This window comes from Barbus barbus (genome assembly GCF_936440315.1).
Source record: "Barbus barbus genome assembly, chromosome: 26".
In the NCBI taxonomy this organism is placed as follows: domain Eukaryota; kingdom Metazoa; phylum Chordata; class Actinopteri; order Cypriniformes; family Cyprinidae; genus Barbus; species Barbus barbus.
Window position 1 is genome coordinate 2,396,838 of NC_136754.1, and position 19,181 is coordinate 2,416,018.

General features: G+C 37.0%; 1 protein-coding gene across 1 annotated transcript in view; it reads right to left on the bottom strand.

Moving 5' to 3' along the window:
* The window catches only part of LOC306846067 (CUGBP Elav-like family member 5), a gene marked incomplete at both ends in the record, with an annotated part of 166,484 nt that extends 150,474 nt beyond the window's left edge, over nucleotides 1-16,010 (bottom strand). The window contains 2 exons of the mRNA XM_079379160.1: nucleotides 4,503-4,585; nucleotides 15,644-16,010. Coding sequence (XP_079235286.1) covers nucleotides 4,503-4,585; nucleotides 15,644-16,010 — 450 coding nt within the window. The remainder of the gene's footprint in view (nucleotides 1-4,502; nucleotides 4,586-15,643) is intronic.
* Nucleotides 16,011-19,181: the final 3,171 nt, after the last annotated feature.

Sequence of the window (19,181 nt, forward strand, 5' to 3'; positions counted from 1 at the left end):
AATCAGGTTTACCCTCGTCTAAACATCAAATTGTAAATAAAACTGTAAATGTAACTTACAGTCCACGCTGAAAGCAAAAATGAAGAATAATATGAGACAATAAAACTCAATTAGAACATTTTATTAGTAATATACATGTATTACATGTAGTGTATTATTATTAATGATACACTACTGTTCTAAATTTGGGGTTGTTAAGATTTTATGTTTAGAAAGAAGTCTCTTATGCTCACCAAGGCTGCATTTATTTGATTAGAAAATACATAAAAAATTGTGAATTATTATTCCTGTGATCAAAGCTGAATTTTCTGCATCATTACTCCAGTCTTCAGTGTCACATGATCCTTCGGAAATCATTCTAATATGCTGATTTGACGCTCAAGAAACATTTCTTCTTATTATTAATGTTGAAAACAGTTGTTCTGCTAAATATTTTTGTGGAAACCATTAATATCCTCCCCAAATGGCATCTCTTGCTGCTTAATTGCATTGCATCTGATTAGGACAATGATGGCAGTTGTCAAACATCTGGCTCGGCGTGACTAACGAAGCCCAAACTAAATCTTGCAAACCACATTTACTAAAACCATTTGTCCCAATCCCAGAGCAGAATGAAACTCAGCCGGGCCAAAAAAACAAGCCAGCGAGTGACTGCTGTTTCCTGTTTCTAAACCAGTTCAGGTGTCACATGACTGACTGTTATTCCACTGACACCCCGTCTGCTCCTGAAATAGTCTCTCCAGCCTAAAATTACGCTCTACTGCTCTCTTTTACAGTGACCCCACTCCAAACACATACACAGAAACACACACCTCAGAGTAAATGTAGCTCGGTTCTATAATTGGGATCCATTCAGGGTTCATAATACGCGTCTTAAACTGAAAATAATGACTAGTATTATCATAATGCACTGTGCTACACGTCCCAATAAGACCAGAAGGTTTGCTTGGACATCAGAGTAAGAGTGAACCTCAAGAAACCGGTCCAGAACAAAAGAACAAGTTCACGTCATACTCCACCCCAAAACTTACTTATTTAACAAAACTTACTTAAAAGACATTTTCATCATGACGATAAAGAACATCCATTCTATAACCGTCATTATTTTATTGTGAAAATGTTTTTATATGTGACCTTGGACCACAAAACCAGGGTAAAAAAAAGGGTAAATTTGTCAAAATTAAACAATATTTGGCCGAGATACAACTATTTGAAAATCTGGAATCGGAGTCATCTGAAAAATCTAAATATTGAGAAAATCTCCTTTAAAGTTGTCCAAATGAAGTTCTTAGCAATGCATATTACAAATCAAAAATTAAGTTTTGATATATTTACAGTAGGAAATTTACACAATATCTTCATGGAACATGATCTTTACTTAATATCCTAATGATTTTTGGCATAAAAGAAAAATCAATAATTTTGACCCATACAATGTATTTTGGGCTATTGCTACAAATATACCCCAGCGACTTAAGACTGCTTTTGTGCTCCAAGGTTACATATAATCATATTAATAATAATAATAATAACAATAATAATGTATTTAAATATAATATAATGATTATTATACAGTATTGCAGCATTTATTGTACAGTCTTTAACTTGTGCTGATTTAAATAAAATATTTATATTGCAGTAATGTTTATCAGACTATTGAGAAAAATCATCAAGACTAATGAGAATTATATAAAAATCCATAAGTAAAACATGATTTGAGGGTAAAGCTGAGCCAATACTGAGACCAAAATAAATAAATAATACTACAAATTAAGTAATTAAAATAGTAAATAATTAAATAAGAAACACAATTTATTTAAATTCTATAAAAATGCATATTTGAAAATATAAAAATGCATTTTTCATTGACAAGACAATGTCAACAAACTAGAAAAATCACCTCTTAAGCGGCTAGTTGGAAAACTAAAAAACTAACTTCACGAAAAACTAACTTCTTAAATCTTTCTTTGATTTTGGGGTAAAAACAAACATTTGATGAGATTCAGCCGTGTGTGTTTCTGCATAAGTTCCAGAAGTGCATGTATATGGAAGTATTCGTATTGTGCTTTTCTGCATCTGTGTGTGTGATCCAACAAGGTTAATGTTCGTAACCTTTACATAAATCTACTGCGGCTCTTTTCCAGCATTGTGTTTTCCGGCAGCTGGCTCTACGGCAGAGATAGACCCCACGGGAACGTATGAATGTGCAGCCACACGTCTGCTCATGACAGTCCAACATGAGTACATGAGCCAAACAAACCCTATAGCTCACCTCTGATTAACTCGCTGCATTCCCTACGGAACCCACGTCATCTAAATATACAGCTCCATTTACACACATGCACTCTTAAAATAAAGCTTCTTTACTAGCATTGATGGCTCCTTAAGCATCCATGGAATCTTTCCATGAACACAAGGTTCTTTATAGTGGAAAAAAAGGTTCTTGTATTTTTAAAATGGTTCTTATAAGAAGTGAATGTGGGAAGTCGTGGCCTAATGGTTAGAGAATTGGACTCGTAATCGAAAGGTTGCGGGTTCGAGTCCCCGGCCGGCAGGAATTGTAGGTGGGGGGAGTGAATGTGCAGAGCTCTCTCCACCCTCAATACCACGACTGAGGTGCCCTTGAGCAAGGCACCGAACCCCCAACTGCTCCCCGGGCGCCGCAGCATGGCTGCCCACTGCTCCGGGTGTGTGTTCACGGTGTGTGTGTGTGTGTGTGTGCATTTGTTCACTACTCACTGCTGTGTGTGTGCACTTGGATGGGTTAAACGCAGAGCACCAATTTCGAGTATGGGTCACAATACGTCACGACTTTACTTTACTTTAAGTGTTCACTGAAAGGTTCTTTGAGGAACCAAAAATGGCATCACTGTGGGAAGTAAAAACACCTCTTTTAGAACTTTTATTTGTAAAGGAATAGTTCTCAGAAAAATGAACATTTGCTGAAAAAGTCCATCCCCTCTTGTCCTCTGAGAACAAAATCCACCAACATATTCATTTAGAACCGTTTCAGCTTGTAAAAGGTGCTTCTGTGCAGATTTCTCTCCTGACTCAGACAAGACGACTTTTTCACCAGAGGAAGTAATATTATGGATTATGGACCCATTTTAGATGGAAACAAGTTGAAAACATGTTAACGATGGATTTGTTTCTTACAAACATGCAGTTTTTGGCTTCTCAAGATGTTAACTGATGGACTGGAGTGGTGTGGATTATTGTGATGTTTTTATCAGCTGTTTCTGACGGCACCCATTCACTGCAGAGGATCCATGATGGCAAGTGATGTAATGCTAAATTTCTCCAAATCTTTTCTGATGAAAAAAAAAAACCCAAAAAACTAATCTACATCTTAGATGGCCTTTCAGCAAATACTCATTTTTGGGTGAACTATTTCTTTAAGCGTGTATGAAAGAGAAATCTCTTTAATATCACAACTGCAGTTTCAAAACAACACCGTTAAATGGAGACAAAAGAGTTTCCTGTGAAAAAGACACGAGTAATCTCTATCATGCACACAACATTGAATTAGCAGGAGAAACACATCATGAAACATCATTTCCTCTGTGTGAGGTGAACTTGAACAGACTGACAGTAAAGAGCTGAAGGCATGATAACATAAAACATGTCTAACATCTCCACACACAAACTTCTGACGGATGTGTTTGAACCAATGACCACCGGACGTTACAGAAATGTTACAGGGATGAGAAATTTGAGCAGAAAAATTGATACTTCCACTAGTTTCGGCACGATAGTTCCCCCAATTTTTTTTTTTTTTACTCATTTCTAGCTTCTTTAGGCCACAAAAGCAGCTGCTTTTTATCAAAATTGTACATTTTGCTCATTTTTTGCACAACAAAAGTGTACAGTGACCAGAAGCTGTCAAGCTCCAAAAACAACCAAAATAAATCAATAATCACAAAATACACAATTTTATGGACAAGGTGATTCAAAAATCCTAAAAGAGACACTTAATTAAGTGACTGCCACAATTTTTGCTTTCATAAAAAGCATAATTAAAAACAATTAAAGGGAAGAATTTCCATTCAAAGTTTAATTTATTAAGCGAATTCCTTTTTAGACATTGACAGCCACTGAGCACTTTCATTGACCTGCTTTTTTGAGGTTGTAAATAAAAGAAAAATGATTAGGGAATGTGATAAAAGAAAATACTCTCGCCATTTGTTTCTTTGTAATTATTTGTGAGATTTTCTAGCAATTTCTGAGTGAAAACTGTTTTAAATTAAATCCTACATCAATACTGTTTTGTGTAAATTTGAGTTTCATAGGAGCAATTTTGGCTGAACTATTCCTTTAAGCTTTCCTACAAATAAAATCTGGATTGCATGTCACAAACATATCAAGAGAAAACAGGACAAGTAGAAAACAGTGTCATTTGAAGTTGTTACTGAACTGTGTTCAACGGTTAGACCTTTTCTGCCTGAAATAGATGAAACAAAAAGCCATTAGAGAAATACAGAGAGAGATTAAAAGAGACATACCCCTGGTAGAGTCTTCTGTTCATGCAATGCATTCTGGGCTTTGATGGCTGATTCACGAGCGCAGTAGGTGAGGAACGCGCAGCCTGTAAAAATGAGACGAGAATCAGATACGGAACGGCACACACCTACACAAAACACACACACAGTCATGTACCAAAGCTGTGTGTTTCGCTTCCACGCTGCCATTTATCACAAAATAGAGTTGTAAACTAGATTTTTACGTTCTGAGCAAACATGAGTGATGTTGCTGTTGTGATGCAAGTGTGTTCTGGGTTGCTGCCACAGCATTGTTATGCGGTTGCAATAGTAATAGTGATGTTTGACTTATTAACATACATTAACATGTATTAGATTTATTAATTTAGCAGCTGCTGTTATTCAAAGTGACTTACAAATAAAGGTCATCACATGCAATCTGCAACAATGCCACATTTAAAGTATACAGTAGATTTGGAACAGTGTTACGACCCCCCACCCCAGTATTTTTGGCTGGCGTTGTAACCTCAACTCTTTTCGGGAGCCTCTGCTCCTACTAGAGCAACTAGAAATGATTTCCAATGACCATGATCAGGCATCAGTCACGTCTGTCATTCTGTGCTCTCTCTCTCTCTCTCTCGCTCTCTCTCTCGCTCTCTCTCTCTATCTCTCTCTCTCGCTCTCTCTCTCTCTCTCACGGGTGCGTGGCTGGTGTGGCCACAATAAACTTTAAGCACATGAATTAATTTACCCCATAACAGTTACGAGCAGGATATGATGTCAAACTCTATGGCTTCTGTTTATACTATTCTATTCTGTATACAGTTCTTCTAACTTTGAATAAAAACCATTAATAATGAACAAAAAAAAATTGTAAACTGCTACTTTTTAATGATACAAATTAATAGTGAATAGTGTTGTTATTGTTAACTTTTTTTTTTTTAAATGTGGTTTGTGGTTAACTGAAATAAAGCTGAAAAATATAAATATTAGATGAAAATTAAAAAGATTCAAATCAATATTAAAAACAATAACTTAATGTAACATACATTTGAAAAACACAAACTGTGAACAGTGTTGTTATTATTCATTACATGAAATAAAATATAAATATCAGACAAAGAACTTGCTTAAACTCCAAGAAATTCAGAAAGTAAGTAGAAGTTAAAATACTAAAATTACTAAAACTGAAATAAAAACAAATTACATCTAAAACATATCAACAATAAACTATAATGTGAAAAAATACTGTGATGAGTGTTGCTATTGTTAACTAAAACTTAAAAATAATTTTCATCAATTGAAATTAAGCTGAAAAATATACATATTAGATAAAAAAAAAATTAAAAATAAAAAATAAAAACTTGAAGTAAAATTAGAAAATGTTTAAAAAGTTGGAGCACTAAAACTACTAAACCTAAAACTGAAATAGATTAAATTAAAGCTAAAAAGAAACATAAAAAACTAATACAAATTACAAAAGGACTTAAAAATGAAAACTGAATAAAAATAAAAGCTAATTCAAAATATTAATAAATATATAATTAATTCAAAAAGAACCCATTGTTAACACTGAATTATGGCTTCTACAAAATCATATACCATCCTTTAACAACCTCGTGGTAAGTCCGGAGAAAAAAGCAATTTGAGCTACTTTTTGAGTTGAAATGAATGGTAGATTTGTCCTAAATTACCTTAATTCACCCTATATATTCATATTTTGGCTAGCAATCAGCTTGATTAGGCGGATTTCAATATTTTAAAATCCTGAATTATCTATATTCTGTCTTGCAAGTTGGCTTTGTGCTAATCAGAAAGTCTTCAAAAAAATAATATTAAAAAAGGTCAAAATTAATTAAAACTATCTTAAGAAACACATTGCATTCTGTTCGGCCTGTTTTCTACATCTTCATATTCACATTCAGGCTCTCCCAAACATTAAAACGCAAATAGATTAATTATATTCTGTAGTAAAAATACTGCATTTCCCATTGGAGCCAGCTCTCCAAGATCAGACAAAGAATCCAAAAGAATTTAAAGCAGTTTGGGGCCTGCCCAGCCTGTTTGCATTCCCGTCCATTGTTCTGACAGCGATATTTTCACAGCTCCAGTATAATTGGCTTGTAATGATTGCCATTACAGGAGCAGTAGTCTAGCGTAACCTGTAAACCTTAATTAAACCAGTCACATTCAGATGGACCCAAACCAACCCTCTGAGCGCAGCCGCGTGTCTGGAGCGAACGGACCACTTCATGTAGAACTAATCACACACACACACACACACACACACACAGAGGGAATGGCATTTAGAGAGAGCAGAGAGTGTAACAGCTCTCATATGTATTCGTGTTGCACACCTGTGTCAGAAATATCACTATAATACATGAACACTGGCACAGCATGCAGACAACTAACATTCTCTATAAATCAACACAATCGCATTAGCAGCTCATCCATGCCACAAAAGATTAAGAAGCTTGTAAAACTAGTTTAAAGACCCAATGAATCTGTTTTGGCATTCACAGTTTACTATCCTGCATTGATGTGTTACTTATTGAAATTGGAAGCTCAGCTGGAACATATAAAAAAAAGGTGGCAATACTGTGCAATAAGTTCCTATTAGTACATTTTAATTATTGCATTAACATAACAATGAACTACACTAAAAGGTAAAACTGTCACTGGGGCAGCACTCTTTCAAAAGATACTAATATATGAGTACTGTGTAGCTTTAAGGTACTAATATGTACTATTTAGGGGAAAATAAGATGCTCATGTTAACAGATGAAACCTTATAAACTGTTACCAAAAAGCTTTTTGTTTTTCTTTTTATATTGGCAAAAATCACACTTGACAACTTCTCCACTCTAAAAAAAATGGTGCTATAAGCATTAAAAGTGGTTCTTGGCTCGTAATCATAGGGAAACCACTTTTGGTGCTATATAGCACCATATCTTTAAAAGTGCTATACAGCACCTTTGTCAAATGTATGCTATGTAGAACCATAAGAGGTGCCATATTGCACTGTATTTCTTCAACAAAAATGGTGCTAAACAGCACCAACAGTGGTTCTTTGGCTCGTAAAGAACCTTTAAAGGGGCTTAACAGGTTCTTTGTACGGCAGTGGTGCTATATAGCACCTTAATCACGCCAAAGAACTACTGAAGAACCATACAGGAGCTTAACAGGTTCTGTATATGGTAGTGGTGCTATATAGCCCCTCAGTCATGCCAAAGAACCACTGAAGAACCATACAGGAGCTTAACAGGTTCTGTATATGGTAGCGGTGCTATATAGCCCCTCAGTCATGCCAAAGAACCACTGAAGAACCATACAGGAGCTTAACAGGTTCTGTATATGGTAGCGGTGCTATATAGCCCCTCAGTCATGCCAAAGAACCACTGAAGAACCATACAGGAGCTTAACAGGTTCTGTATATGGTAGCGGTGCTATATAGCCCCTCAGTCATGCCAAAGAACCGCTGAAGAACCACTGAAGAACCATACAGGAGCTTAACAGGTTCTGTATATGGTAGCGGTGCTATATAGCCCCTCAGTCATGCCAAAGAACCACTGAAGAACCATACAGGAGCTTAACAGGTTCTGTATATGGTAGCGGTGCTATATAGCCCCTCAGTCATGCCAAAGAACCGCTGAAGAACCACTGAAGAACCATACAGGAGCTTAACAGGTTCTGTATATGGTAGCGGTGCTATATAGCCCCTCAGTCATGCCAAAGAACCACTGAAGAACCATACAGGAGCTTAACAGGTTCTGTATATGGTAGCGGTGCTATATAGCCCCTCAGTCATGCCAAAGAACCGCTGAAGAACCACTGAAGAACCATACAGGAGCTTAACAGGTTCTGTATATGGTAGCGGTGCTATATAGCCCCTCAGTCATGCCAAAGAACCACTGAAGAACCATACAGGAGCTTAACAGGTTCTGTATATGGTAGCGGTGCTATATAGCCCCTCAGTCATGCCAAAGAACCGCTGAAGAACCACTGAAGAACCATACAGGAGCTTAACAGGTTCTGTATATGGTAGCGGTGCTATATAGCCCCTCAGTCATGCCAAAGAACCGCTGAAGAACCACTGAAGAACCATACAGGAGCTTAACAGGTTCTGTATATGGTAGCGGTGCTATATAGCCCCTCAGTCATGCCAAAGAACCGGTGAAGAACCACTGAAGCACCAAGATTTGGTACTATACTGCACCAAAAGTGGTTCCCCTATGATTATGAGCCAAAGAACCACTTTTAAACTTTCTTCAAAATGCAATAATTTGTTCCTGAAACTCTTCAGTACCTTTTACTGAACCACCTGTGTGTAATATAGAGACACTTTTCACAATCTAATCAATCCTTGATAGATCAAATAAAATGTTTTCTTCTTTTAATGTCCACCAAAGCTGCATTTATTTGATCAAAATACAGTAAAATTGGTAAAACTGTAAAATATTACAATTTAAAATAACTGTTTTCTATGTGAATGAATATGTTTTAAAATATAATTTATTTCTGTGATCAAAGCTGAATTTTCAGCATCATTACTCCAGTCTTCAGGTGTCACATGATCCTTCAGAAATCCTTCTAATATGCTGATTTACTGCTCAAGAAACATTTCGTACTATGAGCAATGTTAAATACATTTGTTCTGCTTCTTACATAATACAATCATTACTATCCCGTTTTAGTCAGAAGTGAGTCTTGTTACTGAAACAAAATGGATTGCAAATTTCATGTTAACGTTAAGAAAAACAAGGTCATGACTGGGTTCATTCAGGACAGTACGGTGCTTACAGACAGAAACCCAGAGTTTGGCTTTATACACCAGAGCATTACACACCAGCTAATTTAAGATAGAGACAGATAATTGGATTCAGGCAGTGTTATTCTGCGCATTTGGTATCTGTGTTGTATCAAGCTCGGATCAATACATTCTGGGAGCAGAAAATGATAGTTATCGCCTTATCATTTTCCATTAAAATCCCCTTTTGATAACATTTCATCACAGGCTGGTGGATAGGAAAAGAAAGAGAGAGAGAGGGGGAGAGGAAATGATAGGGAGATAAAAAAAGAGAGTAAAAGAAAGGTTTTTGTAGCTCCATAAAAACAGCTTTATCTCCTCTGTTTGCCCCCAAAAGCTCCAAAAACAGGCCGCACTGGATTATGGGCTATAAATTATATTAAAATCTCTCCGCTGTAGTAATTTCATTTTCTCTTCTAAAATAAATCTCAGCCCAGCAAACACAAAACACTGAAAGCCAAACAGTTTCTGGACAACTTTTCTGAGGTTACTTCTGAATTAAACGACTCTATTGGCAATTATTTATGTGAGTTTTAACTCAACATGACTTCATTACGTCCGAACGACTTCACCGCGAAACAGCTTGAGGACTGGAACAAATTTAGATGAGTATGTGCCACATATTTCAGCCAAAATCTAGATTGTTTGTGGTTTAAAACTGCTTTATCACCAACCGAAAATGTTTGCAAAAGCAAACTTCAACAAGACAAATGATTTGAAAAATGCATATTATTCAACTGTATATTATATATGTATATTATTAGCAACTGTATGTTGTTATTTGTCTGAAGCGTAATGAACTGTCCACACAGAGATCATAAATGTGCTCAGAAATGTGGACCTCTCACAGGTTTTTTTTTTTTTTCATCTACACATGTTGGAAAAGCAATGAAATGCAATTACGGCTGACTTCCTACCCTCCATAGCAATGAAATGCAATTACGGCTGACTTCCTACCCTCCATTACCCTTACACTAAACAGCCATTACGTTATATGACTTTATCTTTATATATAGCTTTTCTGTCTAAAAATGTAATTGTGACATTATTTCTCAGAGCCAAGATCTCTGCACCACCTTAAGGGCCACTCACATTTATACACACATATGTGCACATACATAAGCTATAATTAAACAAATATATTTACTTGAAATTCATGATATTCAAAAGGAAAGATTTTGGAACAAAAGAGAGCTAATGCTTTTGTTCTATGAAAATAGACTAATTATATTCAGTACTGATCAAAATTCTGCTCACCAAGGCTACATTGTTTTGATTAAACATCCAGTAAAAACAGTAATATTGTGAAATATTATTACAATTTAAAATAGCTGTTTTTCTATATTAATTTATTTTAAAATGTAATTTATTTCTGTGATCAAATCTGAATTTTTAGCATCATTACTCCAGTCTTCAGTGTCACATGACCCTTCATAAATCATTCTAATATGCTGATTTGCTGCTCAATAAATATTTACTATTATTATCAATGCTGAAATTAGTTGAGCTGATTCATATTTTTGTGGAAACCATGACACATTTTGTTTTTCATGATCCTTTTAGTGTCCGTAGTGTCATTTTTGATTAATTATGACTGGACGGTGGCACTAAAATGAACAAGATGAAAGATAAACCGTACCTGAGCATATCTAAATACATCCAATTTTATGACAATATCAAATGCACATCATCACAATACGCTCATAAGATATTCAATGCAAAAAAGTATTTGGTCCAATTGAGTTTATATGACAATATGCGCAGCAATTTGCATGTGGCAATCAAGTAAAAACAACTGACTGTCACAGATGTGAATGCTCTTCTATAAGGAAACCTTCACATGTACTAATAAAGACCTCTTCCTCGACCTGAGAGAGCTCAATGCGTAAGGTTATCTTAATAAAAGAGAAAGGATTACTCCTAAAATAAAGGAAAATGATGGTCTGATGGTCTAATTCCATAGATATTTTTAAGTCTTATAAACTACTTTTTATCTTCTAGTTCTTTAAAAAAAAAAGCATGATGCTTTAAAGAGTCCAAAAAACATTTGAAGATCTGAAGGACCTATGATGGAACATCAAGACCTTTTTAACCATATAGCAACTTGAAAATCCCGAAGCTAAAATAAGAAGAGGCTTCAACCACTGAAGTACCTTTGTTTTTAGCAATGTACTTCAGATTTTGAAGATGAGATGTACTTTCAAATGCATGTAAAAGATACTGTACTATAAAATCAAACTTCATAGTACAGCCTGAAGGTCTACAGCATGCAGCCAGGTTCATTACCCACAATTCCCTTCTCAACAAAACCAATATTCCCTATAACATCTTTCATAATCTGACATCATGCTAAACAGTAATTACCTCAATGCTTCACCTCGCTCCTCTCTTTGCGCTGTCACTGAGTGCCGACGTTAGTCTGAATAACAAGCTTTTACGCACCTACTCGCACGGCACGATCCAGGCATTTATTGACAACCCTGATTAAACGTGTGCATGTGAGCGCGGGTCAAAGGGAAGCCTGTAAACATGCCACCTGTGATGATTAATGTTTACCGCTGTGGCTGTTTATCTAATGTGATGCACACATACAAATACACATCTACTCTCTTCTTAAAACTAGTAGATTTGGATAGAGTTTGCTGTTATCATGTTGCTTAGCTAACGAAATTATATTCCAATAAGCATAAATATGCATAACACAAACAAATATGGTGTAAAACAGGTCTTTTTAATTGCACACTGACCTATTTTATGGTCTGCCATCCTCGGATCGTTTGTTGCGGTGCATTTTCAGATTGCCTTGGAGGGCACATGTGATGCTGCATTAAAATTTGGCTAAAGTAAGTATCTTAGAAGCAGCATAATCATACCATAAGCAACAATTTAAAGCATCATGGATAGTAATACACACCGTTTATAACAAGCTTTTCATGTGTATTATGCCTTAGAATGCTGCCTATGTAATCTTAAACAGCCTAAAGAGGTTAGTTGGTCTACCAGTGTAGCCTAAATGACTAGTTTTAGAGATATTTTACACACTTGGAAGTTTAAAAGATACTGAATATTCAGTAATATTATTGATTTGACCACTGATGCTATTGGATGAGAACGAAACTGAACTAAATTGAGCTTGATAATGACGATTGTTTTCTGCAGAGATGCTTTAAAGCTAAATCGAAACTAATGAACTTTGCAACAATGACACTGTTATTGAACTGAATTGAATCAACTGACTTGATCTGACACTTTTGTAGAGCTGCTTTATAGCTGAAATTGTATTTATTTCATAATTTAATGAACTTTGCACTATTATTGAACCAAACTGAATCAACACTGTTGTGTTTGTTTCATAACTAATGAACTTTGCTGCATTCACAGTTATTGAACTGAACTGAATCAACAATGAATGAAATTGAGCTGAATAATAACACTTATGTAAATCTGCTTTACAGCTGAAACTGTATTAATTTCATAATAACTGACAAACTTTGCAACATTAACACCATTATTTTCATGTTTATTACAGTGAAGCTGATTTGATACAATCTGTATTGAATTATAAAGCGATATATAAACAAATGTGTCTTGACTTGTTAGCTGTCAGGTTGGGAGACCAGCTAAACCAACGTAAACCAGCTAAAGCCAGTGAACCACATTAGGCTGGCTTATGCTATTCTTTTAGCAGGGCTGTGAAGAAGAGTAACTGAAATGTGCAACTAATTTTGTTTTCCATCGATTTCACCCTCGGCCTATTGTGGCAGGTCTTGCACACTCATAGAGCGCATTTCACTGTTGTAATTTAATGTCAAAGTAAATGATAATCTAACAGCACTGTACTAATAACGTCCCACTGAGACAGCAGCCAACAGAGAGCGTGTGTGTGTGTGTGAGAGCGCGTTTGTGAGTGTGACAGGCCTCCTACGCTGATTCATCCTCCCTCTCGCACTCTCCTATGGGCATAAACCATTATTCATTTGTGTGGTGTGTGTGTGTGAGCATGTGTGTGCCTCTGAGCATGACAGAAAGAGGAAACATGTTGAGCAGAAGAAGGGAGGGGGGCACAGAGGAGTGTGTAGCTTTAAATGGGGTTTCAAGTTCAATTAACATGACGTTTATAATGAATTAGAGGACTAAGTTTTCTTTCACTAATAAATGAAATAATCACAGAAAACCTGGGCAAGAATCTGTCTGTTTAAAATGCATATGAAATGTATCACATCCCTCTAGCGCTGCTCTCAATTTAGAGCTCCAGTCAAGTGAGATGACCTGCCTAAGACTAGAGAGAAATCCAGGAATATGAGCTCTTTTACTATTACAAATATTATTCTAAGCTCATTTAAAATACAGGAATATATATTGTACATACTGTATAATACAATTTAGATTCGGTTTTGATCCCGCTAAGAAAGAACAACTAAAAATTTGATTGTTTTAGTATCTCATTTGTTTCTCCAAGACAATGAGGTTAAATGCAAAATGAGTCTGTTGGTTAATTTTTATCCTGAAAAAAGACCCCATTAAGCCCACATGCATTTTCTAGAATTTCAGAAGAGATCTCAAACATTCCTCATCAAATTCTTCCACAACCAAATGATCTGAGATGCTTTCCACATGCATTTAATAGCTCTACACTGTTAAAAATATATATAGAAGAACCATTTTTGATTCACCAAAGAACCTTTCAGTGAACAGTTCTTAATAGAACCATTATTTTCTTATTGTAAACAAAATTTTAAAAATCCAAAGAACCGTTTTCTGCTATAAAGAACCTTTTGTGCATTGGAAAGTTTCCATGGATGTTAAAGATGTCAATAAAGGACCTTTATTTTTATGACAACAACTGATTTATTTTTGTCTAGAACTATTTTGCAATTGGATTTTTTTTTTAATTATTACAAGAATCCATGCTAAATCACACATACTTCCGAAAGCGTCCTGTCCTAATTTCTCTTTTGTGAATTTGGAAAAAATTATGCATTCTTGCTCAAATGTTGCCAAACAAAGAAATACTGAACCTTTACTGGATTCATGATTTCTTTGAACAAATAAATTAGCACGTAATGGAAGATTCACATTTTGCTGTGAATGAGAAACCTCACACCAAATGTTTCATTTCTCATAGTGAAGAAGAGTGCACGTCGTGCACTGGGAGCTCTTAGTATGCATCATCTGCGCGCAAAGCGGGGCTGCCCTACTTCTGAGAGCACACACAAAAATACGAGATGATACACAAGTGGGAGTGACCACGGTACATCTAGTATCCTTTTTATTGTCATGAAGCAGAAAAGCACAACGCATGCGAAATAGATCAAGAAAGATCTGTCAACATCAGATTGGTCTGAATGACATCTGACAGCATGCATTGATGGAAATCAGTTACAATCATACTAAGTGTGGCTCAATATAATGTGGGACACAAATAGCCTTGTGTTCATGCAACAGAACAAATTTGATGCTTATAATCTAAGTAAACAATAATGTTTATCTATTATAAATCTAAATAAATGCAGGTGCACAGCCAGCACAAAAACACAATGCATCAATGTAGTACATGAGAAATAGACCATGTTATTCGAAAGAGAATGACAGAGGTAGGTTTGCATGGCATCTGATAGCATGTACTGATGGAAATCAGTTGTAATAGTACTGACTGTGCCTAAAAACAATTTGAGGGGGGGGAATGAGAGGATGAGAATACACAGTGTACATGATGAATCTGTGTGCAACAGAGTTTGGATTTTTATATTTTCAGTAAGCATTGATCTAGCATGTTACCCCAAAATTGAGAGGTAGATTAGATTGCCATCTAACAGCATGCAATGATGAAAATCTGTTAAAATCATATCCAGTGTGGTTTAATATTGCATAAGGGAGCACAATGAGTTAAAATTTAAGAACAGGGGTAGCATGCACAGTGTGTAAAGGACAAATGCCCGTTCAATCGTATGTTTATAAAGTCATAAATACTAATGTGGAAACTTGTTTTTACCACATATCTTTCAAGAATGGTTAATCAGGTGCGCAACACAAACACATTAATGTATCGCATAAAAACAGACTGTGTATGTTACTTTAAAAAAGACTTTGGTTTGAATTCAATCAATGCATGCTGTCAGATGTCAATCGCTTGTAATCGTGTTGGCCGTGGTATATGAGAGACCAGAATGTGTGCAAAATAAGACCACGCTCCGTGCGTAAAGAACAAATAAATGCGCAACAGAAGAAAATGGTTGTTTAGAAGTAAGCGGCGGAGGACAACAACGAGGCAACATATTTTTTGTAACGTAATGCATAATATAACAGGTAAACCATGTGGCCAAAGCCCTCACCAGCCATTCAAAAGCATCATTACCTTTGTGCATGCCTGTGTAGCGGTCCTTGAGGACAGTCAGTTCGTGGATCTTTCCAAACTGTTCGAAAAGAGGTTTGAGGTCCTTCTCCTCCAGGTTGCGCGGGATCTGTCCTATAAAGAGCTTGATGGCATCCTGGTCTTTCATGGTGCCGTTGTCGGGGTGGATGGAGATGGGCTCTGTGCCGTTCATGGGCTTGGGGAAGGTGATGTGCGCGTACTGGGGCTGGTGCGGGATCAGGAGCAGTGGTGCTGCTGCCTGGCTCGGTACCGCCCCCGGTCCAGAGAGGAGTAGGCTGGCGTGGGCAGGCTGAGGATGCTGCTGAGGATGCTGCTGCCTCCTCGCTTCAGTCTGGGTGAATCTAGCCATTCTGCGCGCGGCGGAGAGCGCGATAATAATAACAACATACACACGCACGCACACGCGCCGGGAGAGAGTACGCGCTCAGCTGGAAACGCGACGCTCACTATTCGACACAAGTCACGCTCGCACCCCCCGCACCTGACGGGAGGAGGAGGAGACGAGAGCCGTGCGCGGTCACGACTCAAATGCGCGGGCCCGTAGCGCCACCTGCCGACCAATAGTCAACAGCAGATAGATAGATAGATAGATAGATAGATAGATAGATAGATAGATAGATAGATAGATAGATAGATAGATAGATAGATAGATAGATAGATAGATAGATAGATAGATAGATAGATAGATAGATAGATAGATAGATAGATAGATAGATAGATAGAATGGGGATAAAATTATTTGATCCCCTGCTGATTTTGTACGTTTGCCCACTGACAAAGAAATGATCAGTCTATAATTTTAATGGTAGGTTTATTTGAACAGTGAGAGACAGAATAACAACAACAAATCCAGAAAAACGCATTTCAATTGTTTTGCATTTCAATGATTGAAATAAGTATTTGATCCCCTATCAGTCAGCAAGATTTCTGGCAAGGGAGTGCTCCTAATCTGAGTTTGTTACCTGTATAAAAGACAACCTGTCCACAGAAGCAATCAATCAATCAGATTCCAAACTCTCCACCATGGCCAAGACCAAAGAGCTGTCCAAGGATGTCAGGGACAAGATTGTAGACCTACACAAGGCTGGAATGGGCTACAAGACCATCACCAAGCAGCTTGGTGAGAAGGTGACAACAGTTGGTGTGATTATTTGCAAATGGAAGAAACACAAAATAACTGTCAATCTCCCTCGGCCTGGGGCTCCATGCAAGATCTCACCTCGTGGAGTTTCACTGATCACGAGAACGGTGAGGAATCAGCCCAGAACTACACGGGAGGATCTTGTCACTGATCTCAAGGCAGATGGGACCATAGTCACCAAGAAAACAGTTGGTAACACTACGCCATGAAGGACTGAAATCCTGCAGCACCCACAAGGTCCCCCTGCTCAAGAAAGCATATGTACAGGCCCCTCTGAAGTTTGCCAATGATTCAGAGGAGAACTGGGTGAAAGTGTTGTGGTCAGATGAGACCAAAATCCAGCTCTTTGGCATCAACTCAACTCGCCGTGTTTGGAGGAAGAGGAATGCTGCCTAAGACCCCAAGAACACCATTCCCACCGTCAAACTTGGAGGTGGAAACATTATGCTTTGAGGGTGTTTTTCTGCTAAAGAGACAGGACAACTGTACCGCATCAAAGGGATGATGGACGGGGCCATGTACCATCAGGGCCAGGGCATTGAAGCGAGCCAGGGCATTGAAAATGGGTCATGGATGGTATTCCAGCATGACAATGACCCAAAACACACGGCCAAGGCAACAAAGGAGTGGCTCAAGAAGAAGCACATTAAGGTCCTGGAGTGGCCTACCCAGTCTCCAGACCTTAATCCCATAGAAAATCTGTGGAGGGAGCTGAAGGTTCGAGTTGCCAAACGTCAGCCTCGAAACCTTAATGACTTGGAGAGGATCTGCAAAGAAGAGTGGGACAAAATCCCTCCTGAGATGTGTGCAAACCTGGTGGCCAACTACAAGAAACGTCTGACCTCTGTGATTACCAACAAGGGTTTTTCCACCAAGTACTAAGTCATGTTTTGCGAAGGGGTCAAATAATTAATACTTATTAAAATGCAAATCAATTTATAACTATATATAAATTTATAATTTATTTTTTTAAATGTGTTTTTCTGGATTTATTTTTTTTGTGTGTGTTATTCTGTCTCTCACTGTTCAAATAAACCTACCATTAAAATTATAGACTGATCATTTCTTTGTCAGTGGGCAAACGTACAAAATCAGCAGGGGATCAAATAATCCCCCCACTGTAGATAGATAGATAGACATTTAAAATAAATGTTTTTGGACATGAAATCTACCAAATAAAATCATAAAGTTTATCACTGGAAAAAAAAATCAAATATTTACTTTGGAAATATTTTCAATCAGAAATTGCTAGTAAATTTCAATATTTCACAATAATTACAAAGAAATGTACCCCAGCAATCTTTGTTGTATTTACAACTTGAAAAATCACTTGTCTGTCCAAAATACAAAACAAAATAGAAAATAAACAAAACACATCAACTGGTCACTGGGGTTCCTTAGGGATCAGTTCTTAGACCTCTCTTCTTCTCCAAATACACTAGGCTACATCAGCATAGCAATAGAAGGAAAAAAAAAAAACGTGCCAATTATACAGACATATTTTTTTTCCCTATTGCTATGCTGATGAAATTCAGCTCTATATTCATTTTAACCAGATGATCCGACAGTAGCTGCATGGATCCCAGGCTGCCTGGCGACATCTCAGCATCGATGAAAGAACATCACCTACAGCTCAGTCTGGCAAAGACTGAGCTTCTCGTCTTCCCGGCCACTCTGACTATACAGCATGATTTCACAATCCAGCTAGGTTCATCAAGTTCAGTCTGGAACCTTAGTGCAATCTTTGAAGCCCATGATTCAGAATGCAGCAGCACGATTGGATTCAGTGAGCCCAACGGGCCCATGGCTACCGGTTGCAGCTTACATCAAGTTCAAGACATTGATGCCTTGATGAAACCATCTCAGGCACAATATCACTTTTTAGAACATTTTGCTCACCGTATATACCATTTGCTTTCTCAGCTTGTAATAATCTGAATAATGCTGAAACTTTGTATTACAAGCACTTCCTGTGTTTATTTGCCTCTTTATGATGAATCTTGTGTTGTAGGCTATTCCTCAATAGTAAGTGGCTAAATGAATAAATGTTAATGTAAAAAAAAAAAAATTCTTACAAATTACATATGTTACATGTAGCATATGTAACAATTACATACGTTTCATACCTCTTATGAGGTCATTACATGTTTCCATATGTTTAGCAGGGTAAATTACATAAAGTTTAAGTTTTGTTCAAGTTTAGATATCAACTGGGGGTAAATTTACATTTTTCTAAACTATGTCCTCTTTAAAATGATCCTAATATGAAATCACATATGACAATATCTCTTTGGAACAAGGCTCTTGTGGATCTATTATGAATGAGGATCGAAAAGAAAAAAAGTTTCACCTACAGTAGCTGATTTTTTATTTATTTTT